We start from the raw sequence: 9,670 nt of genomic DNA, 5'->3' as shown, positions 1-9,670 counted from the left end.
CCCCCCCCGCTCTCTCCCGCGCCCCCGGCCCCCCGCGCACTCACAGATGTAGTAGTATTCGTGGCCGGGGCGGAACTCGAAGCCCAGGGAGAAGGGCGTGAAGAGCTGGAACTTCTCGGAGAACTTGAGCGGCCCCCCGGGCGCTGCGGGCCGGTTGCACTCCCAGCGCTTGAAGCCGCGCTGCCGGTGGTCGCAGGAGGCGTGGCCCTCGCCGTTGACCATGTAGAGCACGTAGTGCTCCATGCGCTCGGCCGGCGGCAGCGGCGCCCCGTAGTGCGGACAGTAGATGTCCAGGTAGTCGTTGATGCTCACCTCTACCGTGTAGCCCCCGCCGTCGTCCGCCGCGCCCGCGTGGAACCTGTGGCCCGGCGGTCCGCGCGTGGGGGGGGGGCAGTCGGGGGAGGGGAGGGAGGCAGGAGGGGGGCTGGGTCAGTGCAGGGGGTGGGGGCTGGGGGGCCGGGGGGGGGGCCGGGAGAACGGGGACAAGTTCCAGGGCGCGAGCCCACGTGCCCCGCCTCGCACCCCGCACCGCACCCCCCCACTCCAGGCCACCACGGGCGCCCTGCGCCTCCCGCCCACAAGCAGGTGGCCGTTGGGGAAGGAGGGGCGGTCGCCAGGCATTCTGGGTAACCGCAGGCCACCAAGCAGGTGTCGCGCGACTGGGACCCCCTCTCCCTTCCCCACGCCGGACATCTGGGCCCTTCCGTGGCAAGCAGGGCCGGCACAAGCTGTTCCCCCATCATCAAGGCCCTCTCCGGAAAAATGCTATTGCTTGACTGCATGTCCCCTCCTCCAGGCAGCACCCCATGCTGCCCCCCACACGCAGCCTCCTTAGCTTTCCTTCTGTAGATCTGCCTGCCAAGAAGGTACAGGGTGGTGTGGGGATACGGGCTGCCCCCCGGGGCTAGTTCTGACCCCTCTCCTAGCCTCTGGCCCTGCAGAGGACAGGGCTCGGCGTGAAGGCCACCCCAGCCCAGCTCAGAGTTGCTCTGGGCTGGACCCCCAGCCTCAACTCCTTCAGTCCCCTGTGACCCTAGCAAGTCCAGGATCCTCCCTCCAGAGCCTCTAGAATTTGGCAGCTGCCCCCTCCAACGTCTTGGGTCACCCCACCAGGTTCTCCCACCCCCGACACCTCTGCCCCTCAGCCCTGCTTCCCAGCCTTTGCCCTGGAGGTTGCACCTGTCATGCAGCCTGCACCCCTTCCTTGGGGAGCCACCGCCTCCCCCAGACCCAGCCTCATCTGCCGAGGAGGGAGGTCAGCTGGGAGAGGGACAGACAGCTCCCCCCACCACCACTGCCTCAGGCTAGAGGGCCAGGAGGCCTTAGATCTCCCAGGCGTGGTCCCCTGGGTCCCTGTCATGTGAGGTGGGACAAGGGGGCCTCCGGAGAGGAGCTTATTAGCAGATAAAAGGCCTGAGCAGGGGAGGGTTGGGGAGCAGGCTCCCCAGGCTGCGCCTTCTCCCTCTCTGTATTAGGCTTGGAAGCTAAGCCCCAGTGAGGGTCCACGGCAGGGAGGGCCCCGGCTCCTTGGATCCCAGCTTGGCCACGCCATGCCTCTGTGCCCACCACGTCAGCCGCCCCAGTCTGGGGGAGCGGCGGTGTGGCCCCCATGCCGGGCGTACTAACTGGCACAGCGGGCACCTGAAGGGGTGGCTGGATTATCAGATGGCGTTGGTGGGCTCCCCTGCGGCCCCTCAGAATCTGCACCAGGTCAGGGAGAGGGCTCCTGGGGCTCCAGAGGCGCTAGTGAGGCAAGCAGGAGACCTTGCTTGCTTGTGCCTTAGTTTCCCAGTCTGACACGAGAGATTTCACGGTGATTTCAGGCCTGTGGCTGAGATGGAGGCTCCTGGTCAGAGCCGCGGAAGGAGCAGATTCACCAGCAACCCCTTCCCTGCCCTTGGGCTTGTCCAGGAATGGGGAGCTCAGCCCACCCCCGCAGAGGTGGGATGGTGTTTACAGATTCAATGTGCAGAGCAAAGGGAGTCCGGAAGTGGGGTCAGGTGGGGGCGGCAGAGAGTTCCGTGTTCAGGCACAAGTTTGCACCCAGCTAGGTCTTGTGGTTCATTTTTTTTTTTCGTGGTTCATTTTCAAAGCCTCAGTTTCCAACTCTGTACAGTGAGGCTGTACAGAGGCTGTGATGGGGGAACTCCAGGCATATACCCAGTAGGCCCTGCACAGAGGCAGGGCAGCCCCGGGACAGGGTCAGGCAGCGACCCTGCCCATCCCTTGGGCTGCCCCTCAGCTGGCCAAGCAGGGGTGTCTCGCGGACTGGCTGTGTTCTCCAGCCGCTTGGGCGAGATCGATGCAAAAGCCACTCCAGGCTTTTTCAAAAGTCATTTTTGCTCCTTCCCAGCCCATTGAAAGCCCCATTGATCAGCCAATCGATGACAGCCGTGGCCAAGCGCTTGCCAGGACTACCCATGCCCAGCCCTGCAGGGGAGGTGGAGATAGGGAAACCACGGGGTTGGCGGGGAGGGGGAGGAGGGGGGCGCGGGACAGGGCGTGTAGGGCGGAGCTGCAGGTGCTGGCGTCCTGGCCCTGGCCCCCTCTAGCCCTCAGTTTCCTCTCTCGTCCCTGGCATGCTGCAGGGGATACACACTCAGCTTGAAAGAGGAGAGCTTAGCTCTCTGCAGGGCCTTTCTCAAGACAAATGGACTCTGGAGAGTGGGGCTGCCGAAGCATCACCAGCTCTCCCCACACCGCCCCTGCCCATGCTTCTCCCAGGATGTCTGCCTTCCTCCCCTGCATCGGACCAACATCATTCTCCCCTCCCATTTCATCTTCCCAAAAACGTCCGAAACCGAGGCTGCTTTGCTTGTTCAGAGGCTGGATGCGTGGGCCCCTCCAGGCAGGCCAGGCTCCTGGCCTCCCAAAATCCAGGGCTCACTTTCCTGAATGTAAATCAGACCTTGTGATCCACTGGCTCAAAGCTCCCCATTGCTCTGAATAAAACCCACAGTCCTCCCGGGTCATGAGGCCCAAAGGCCCCACTGTCCGCACCCTGGTTGCCCTGTGATTGCTCCCAGCTCACTCCCTTCTAGCCACACCTGCCTTCCGGCTGCTCCTGTTCCGACCCCAGGGCCCTTGCACATGCTGTCCCCACTGTCTGGAATGCTTTCACCGGCCACTTGCACCTCATCCCATATCTCGTTCAACATCATCATACTTTTCCCTTTACATAGCCTGCTGTCTGCCCTCCTGGACCATGGGGATCCGCCTCCTCCTCAGCCCTTCCCTCGCTGCCAGCACAGGCCCAAAGACTCAAGGTCTTTGAGGGGCTGGAGTCCTAGGAAGCAAACAGAGGCCCACAGTGGGGCGAGGACCCCAGGCAGGTGGGTCCTAGAGGCACCCCCACCCAAGCTCTGGCGGCCTAAGTGGACCATTTTTTCCCCTCCCCGGCTCTAAAATAGCGATGGGCTTGCTGTGTTGGCATTCCCAGTTCCAAGTTGGCGGGCAAACCAGGGGCGGGCGCCTGGCCCCTGCTCAGGGTGGCGCCTGTGCGGGGGAGGGGCCCAACCCCAAAACCAAGCCAGTGCAAGCGAGACAAAGCTTGCATTTTCTCCATTAGTGCGGAAGCATGATGTGCAAACGCTCCATGGGAGCCGCAGATAGAGAGAGCAATTCTCACTAAGGGGTTAATGACTGACTTGGGATGGGTTCCCAGACAGAGGGCTCCTGAGGCCTTCAGACGTACACCCATCCCCCTCCCCTGCCACACCTTTGCCCCTGCTCCTGTTCACCCTGCCAGGCCGCCTGCCAGTGTGCACTCCTCCAGGCAGCCCTCCCAGCCCCTGATGGACCCAACCCTGCCCGCCACCCTCCCCCACCCTGCCAACCGCGGGCCTGCAGCTAATTAGTTTCAATCGGGCCATTGTCAAGTCATTAGACGCTAATAGCAAAGCAACTAATTAGGAGGCTCACCCAAAATGGGGGTGGGGGCGGGGAGGGCTGTGCCACCTCCCCAGACCAGAAACTGAGGCAGGGGTGGGGCGGGCAGCACACCAAGGCCCTGTGCACCCCTGTGGCACTCGGGACCGTCTTCCTGGTCTGAACCCAATCCCGGCTCACAGCAAAGGGACCAACAGACGCCTGTGTCAAGATCCCAGCAAAGAACACGCCCAGGCCAGCCCTAAGTGGGCAGCAGGGGCCCGAGGCCCAGGCTGGGGGCAGGGCCAGCCCTCCCCCCCTCCCAGGGGGGCCCCCAAGACCTCAGCATGCACCCCTAGCTTTCTGAGGGGTCAGGAAGACATCTCCCCCATCTGACACCTGGCCACCTTTCTCCTAGAGCTGGGGTGCTGGGCGGGGCCTCCAAAAATGGGCCCCAAGGGGGTGCAGGGTCAGCCTGCATCAGGATGAGCATGACCTCCTGCGTACAGGAGACAACCAACCTGAAGCAAGAGGTAAAAACAATGAGGCAGGGTGGGCACAAAAAGGGGGGCGGGGGGCCACAGGTTCAGCCCCACCTCTGGGCCTCGGTCTCAGGTAGGCTGTGGCCCCGGGTACCTGCGGGTCTCGGACACCCCCCCGCCCCCCAAGGTGCTCCTTAGCCAGCTGCAGACACGGCTGCCTCTAGGAGAGGGGGGGACATCCGATGGGGCCTGAATTCCCCATGGTCATGGATGAGTCACTTCCCCCCGCCCCCCACCCCCGCCCAGTGCCCGGAGGCAGACGCATAACGCGGTGGGCAGGTCACACAGGGTGCAGGGCTGCAGCGGGCGACAGTTGAGGGAACGACCGGGCTCACGTGGTGGACGGAGCCCCTCGAAGCCAGGGTCCCCAGGTCTGGTAGGGAGACTGAGGCACGGTGGCTGAGCCCTCTGACCCGTGGGGCAAGAGAGTCTGCATGGGGGCGAGACCCCGGCCAGGGCCGGCCCGCCAGAGTTCAAAGTCTGGCCAAGGTTGAGACCTGGCCGGCGTCTGTGCTGGGCGCACCTGGCTTTCCGCCGTGTGGAGGCACAAAGGTGGCTGTACCCTTCCCCTGGCACGGCAGCCGGCGGCGGGGACACGGCCAAGCCCTCCCTCTGGGCCCACCTCCAAAAGAGAAAAATCCCCCCAGAGCCACAGCACGGGGCAAGGCTAGCCGTGTCCCCGCTTCCTGAGGAGGGGGGACGCGGCATGGGGGGTGTCATGGGGAAAACACGGGCCTGGCTTAGGGGTTGCGGGACGGGCTCTCGGAAACATTGCCTCCCAGACCGCCATTAATGCACCTGCCGTCCCAAGAGCAACCTCCACCCGTGGTCCTGAGGACCCTGCAGTCCTCACGGAGATGTCTGCTGGGGGGCCCGGGGTCTGCACCCCCAGGCAAGCAGAGGCCAAGAGCCGCTGCATGTACAGTGCACCCCGGGGCCTCAGCCACCGAGCCTCGGTCTTCATCTGCACGCGGACGCTGCCCGGGGCGGTCCACGGTGGGGAGGGACAGAGGCTAGGGACAGGGAGGACTCCCCCCGCCCGTCAGAACCCCAGGGAGCCTACACACCCCAGCTTCAGGCCTGGACAGACGTTGCCTGGTCCCCGGCAGGTGGGGTGCCTCAGCGCTGTACCCCCATCCCGCACCCCATCGTGCACTGCTGCCCCTCACCCTGCTCTTGGGGACGGCACGGTCCTTGTCAGTGCGAACGTGGGGCCCAGCCCCAGAGGCCCCCCTTTTTAGCCGGCAGGAGCTGCCTGGGTTTCCCTCTGAGCTCCAGGGGTCACGGCCGCCGCTTGCCCAGCCACATGGGCCTTGCTCCGTGGGCTGCCGTGGCACACCTGCCGGCCCCACTCCATGGAGGCCGTGCCCAGGTTTCTTGGGCTCCCTACAGCACCCCCGGGCCCCGCCCTCCGGCCCCGAGCCCCCAGACCCACGGGGCCTCGCTCTCCAAGGCCTGAAAGCCAGGCACGCTACCCTCTCTCGAACAAAACAAAAAACCCTCATACAGCAAAATACGGCATCACCCGGTCAAAGCCGTTTCTCCCCGGAGGCCCAGGCGAGGCTGCAGGGCCCTGGGGCCCAGGGATGCCCGGCACCTCCACTGTGGGGAAGATGCTTCTGCAGTCGCCATGTTCCTATCCGCACCACCACCCCCAACGCAGAAGCACACGAAACCCCGTTCAAGGGCACACGCAGCCCCACGTGAGGCAGGCGGCTGAAGCCCGGCCTGCCTGGGTAGGGTGGGCTCCGAGCCCTGAGCCCCAGCCCGCATCAGCACCTCTGCAGCCACTCGGGCGGCAGGTCTCCAATCGGGTGGGGGACTCCCGGGGGCGGCGGGCGCCCTGCGTGGGGCCAGCTCTGGACCTTGATGGCCCCTCTGCACCAAGGGCGGCACGGGGCCCCCGGGACCAACGCACGTCCCCCTGGAGAGGACCCGGCCAGCTCCAGGAGGGGACAGAGGAGGAGCCGCAGGGCCCACGGGGACAGCAAGCCGTGCCGCCGTCCGTGTGGACGGTCCGCCCCCTCCGTGGAGGCTCTGGGGCAGCCAGGGCCGGGCCGCACACGCAGACACACATGTGCACTCCACTCCCAGATATGCTAAAGACACATGTGTGCGCCCCCCAGACGGCCCCGTGCTCCCTCTGCACAAATATGCACACTCAGAGATGCACGTGCACCCCCAGACACCACATACATTCCACACGCAGACACATGTGCAAACACGCCAGAGCCAGGGCCCCCGTGCACACGGAGCACATGTGTCACCCCGCCACACGGGTCTGAGTGTGCACCGCACACACAGACCTGCACCTCCTGGGGCCCCCAGCACCCCTGCATGTCCCGGAGAAAAACCCGCAGCTACACAGAGACACGCGGCCTGAGACGGAGGGGTGCACCCGAAGCTTCTCTGCTCGGCGGCACACCAGCCCCTCCGGAGAGCGGCTGGCCCAGGAACCCCGGCCTGGACACCCAGCAGCCAGCCCCGGGGCGACCAGGTGGGGGGCCAGCCGGACAGATGGCCGGAGAGCCAGCCTGTGGGGGAGCCGGGGCCTGGTGGCTGGACCGGACCGCAGGGCCCCGCCCTACCACGGCAGCGACGGTGGGTGCTGGGCTCCCTCGGCAGCGTCCACCTGCCGCAAGAGTGCAGGGAATGCCCCGCGCAGCAGGAGAGTGTCACTGGGACACAGAGCCACATACTCAGTACCTTGGTGCAGGTGCGGGGCCCAGCCGGGCGTGGGTGGCCGGCCTCACCACAGTGCGGCCTGTGCCTGTCCGCTCCCCCTTGGAGCACATCCGTCCCTCAGCTGCCCCGCTGACTGCCCGTCCCCCACTCCAGTGTGCCCAGCCCTCGCTCTGACCCCCTTCCTTGCCAGCCTTTTGTGTGTGCCCCTCTCTCCTGGGCACAGCCCCCCTGCCCTTGCGCTTCCCCGTCTCCACCTCCCACCACCGCTGATCTGTTACTAACCCAACCAGACCTGTGTCTCACGTCCCTGCCCGTGGGACTGCCTCCCGCTTCGAGCCTGCTCGCTGACCCTGCACCTCCACCCTGGGCCGCTGTCCCCGGGACCGGCACTTTTGGGAAATCTCCGTTCCTGGCTGCCCTTGGACCTGAGGCCCAACACCACCCCTCCTCCCGTGTCCAGCACACACCCTGTCCCCCAGCACGGGTTCCAGGCCAGCCACCCCGGGATGGCAAACCTCCTGGGAGGTTCCTAGGCCACCGAGGCCTTCGGTCAGCTGGTCAGAACAGGGCTGTCAGCTTGGCAACAGGAGGTGTCCAAGCGGCCGGCCAGAGCCAGGCACCCGGGGCTTCCTCCCTCCCCCGGCCGGGGTCCTGCCCACAGTCCCGGGGGCAGGTGGGGCCGCAGGCAGCCCCAGCCACCCCCTTCCATCCCCATCTGAGGCTCCCCATGTGTTTGGTGTTTGCTAGAACAAAGGACAGGCCTGGGACAGAGATTCCAAAGCTGAAACCAAAAACTTGGACCAGGAAAGCCCTGCCCGCTGCCCCCCAACTCACTGGCTGCCCCCGCCCGCAGCACCCCCTGCTCGCTGGGCCCCCTGCATGCTGGGCACCCCCCGCCTGGTGGGGGCCCCCCCATGCCCGCTGGGCTCCCCCGCTCAGCCGCAGGGAAGAGCCCTTAATCAAACCCACATGTGACCGCTGGGGCAGGCGGCTCAGGGAACCCTCTTCCGCAGTGGCCTTGCTGTCCCTCTGCAGCCTGGGGTCTCTGCCCTCCACCCCAGGGCCCAACCCCACAGCTGGGCAACTGAGGGGGTGTCTGGGTGCGCTCCCTGCCCCCCACGGCAGGACACTGGCTACCCTTGTCCCAGAGTCTGCCTCAAAGACAGCCCTTTATGCAACTTTCTGCCCGAGGATGCAGGACGCCAGGGGACAGTATCGGGATGGCAGGGGACAGTGGGCTCTGGAGGGTGTCTTGGCCGGCACTTGACACAGAGGGAAAGTGACCAGTGGCAGAGGGACAGGAAGCGGGGAAACTGGCCTCCCTGGCTCCGATGCTCAGCCCAGCCAGCCCTGGGAACACGGTGTAACCCGGAGTGCTGGGACTGACCCCAAAGCCATAGGCGCTCCGAGCCCCAGCTCCCATGGGACCTCCAGCCCACTCCAGCCTTCGAGAGCCAGAGATGGCCCAGAGGCTTCTGCCGATGTCCAGGACATGGTCAGTCACCAGCAAACTTTTCCCACACCGAATAACAGGGACTTCTGCTGCCCCCCAAATTGCACTTAGCACTAGATGCCGAGGAGGATGTGCGGGCAGGCAGGACAGCTCAGCCAGCCGCAGCAGGCTGGGCACGAGGCCACCTGGGTCCCCACCCCAGCTCTGCACCCCTCACCGTGACCTTGAGCCAGCCACTCAGCCATCCTGCGCCTCAGTCTCCCCATCTCTGCAGAGCTAGGACCGGGGACCCCCTGGAGTGAAGGTAGTTATGGGCTGCTTGGGAGGAACATATCAACTTCCCCAAGTTCATGTGGGGACCCACCAGCAGGACGCACCCAGCGTGCCCTTGCCCTAGGGGCCACGGTCCCCCACCTGGCACGGTTCAGCGACAAGGTTCCCCGGGGATCTCCACGAACTCCGATGCTGGCAAGGATCCCCGGAGAGGCCCCAGGATGGGGGACCCCCAAGTGCAGGGAAGGCACTCAGGGCTGCGCAGCGCCTGAGGGTGCTGGAGGGGGTCCCCCAACTGCGGGGGCCAGCGGCGCTCGGGGCACACAGGGCGTCCAGGGGGGCGCCCTGGGAGGCGGCGGCTGGTGGAGGACGCACGCGGAGCGGGAGTCCCCCGAACTCCGGGACGCCGGAACTCCCTGGGGGCTCCCGCGGGACCCGGCGCCCCCGTTCCCGAGGCGGAGCGCGCAGGGGCCGTCCCCGAGCTCGGGGCGCGGTGGGGGGGGGGGCCGGCGCCGCGTCCCCGCGCGCGGCCGCGCTCACCTGGGGTTGCTGCGGTTCCAGTAGACGGCGTAGCGGTCCGAGTTGGCGCGGGCGGCGTCCTGGGCGCGCGCGAAGGGCGGCGGCGGCGGCAGCGGCAGCAGCAGGAGGAGCAGCGGCAGCAGCGGGCGCTGCGAGGGCGCCATGGCCCCGGTCCGGCCGCCCCGCGCTCGCCTGGCCGCCGCCTGCCAGCCGTCTCCGCCTCCTCCGCCGCCGCCGCCGCCGAGCGGGCGGGCGGGAGGAGGGCGCGCCGGCGCTTGGAGATCCCCGCCGCCCCCGCCGGGGCGCGCGCGACCTCGGGCGCCGAGAAGGC

General features: G+C 66.6%; 1 protein-coding gene and 1 long non-coding RNA gene across 4 annotated transcripts; one reads left to right on the top strand and one right to left on the bottom strand.

The window, feature by feature from the left end:
• Positions 1–44: 44 nt before the first annotated feature.
• On the bottom strand, positions 45–9,619 carry EFNA2 (ephrin A2; the record flags this gene model as incomplete). Its single annotated transcript, XM_025865367.2, has 2 exons — positions 9,361–9,619; positions 45–358 (listed from the first exon to the last, which is right to left on the bottom strand). Coding segments are annotated over exons 1-2 (457 nt in total), but the record flags the coding sequence as incomplete, so codon positions are not given.
• Positions 737–2,830, top strand: LOC141372157 (uncharacterized). Of its 3 annotated transcripts, none has more exons than XR_012377468.1 (3): positions 737–866; positions 1,824–1,941; positions 2,589–2,722. It is a non-coding gene; the product is annotated as an uncharacterized lncRNA (long non-coding RNA). The 3 variants fall into 3 exon arrangements; XR_012377467.1 differs by lacking the exon at positions 2,589–2,722 and adding an exon at positions 2,725–2,830 and having other exon boundaries at positions 741–866; positions 1,785–1,941; XR_012377466.1 differs by having other exon boundaries at positions 741–866; positions 1,785–1,941.
• Positions 9,620–9,670: the final 51 nt, after the last annotated feature.

Source organism: Callorhinus ursinus, unplaced genomic scaffold (assembly GCF_003265705.2).
Source record: "Callorhinus ursinus isolate GAN/ISIS: 27379988/994484 unplaced genomic scaffold, GSC_fseal_2.0 scaffold1814, whole genome shotgun sequence".
Taxonomy (NCBI): domain Eukaryota; kingdom Metazoa; phylum Chordata; class Mammalia; order Carnivora; family Otariidae; genus Callorhinus; species Callorhinus ursinus.
This window is presented reverse-complemented; position numbering and strand designations above follow the sequence as displayed.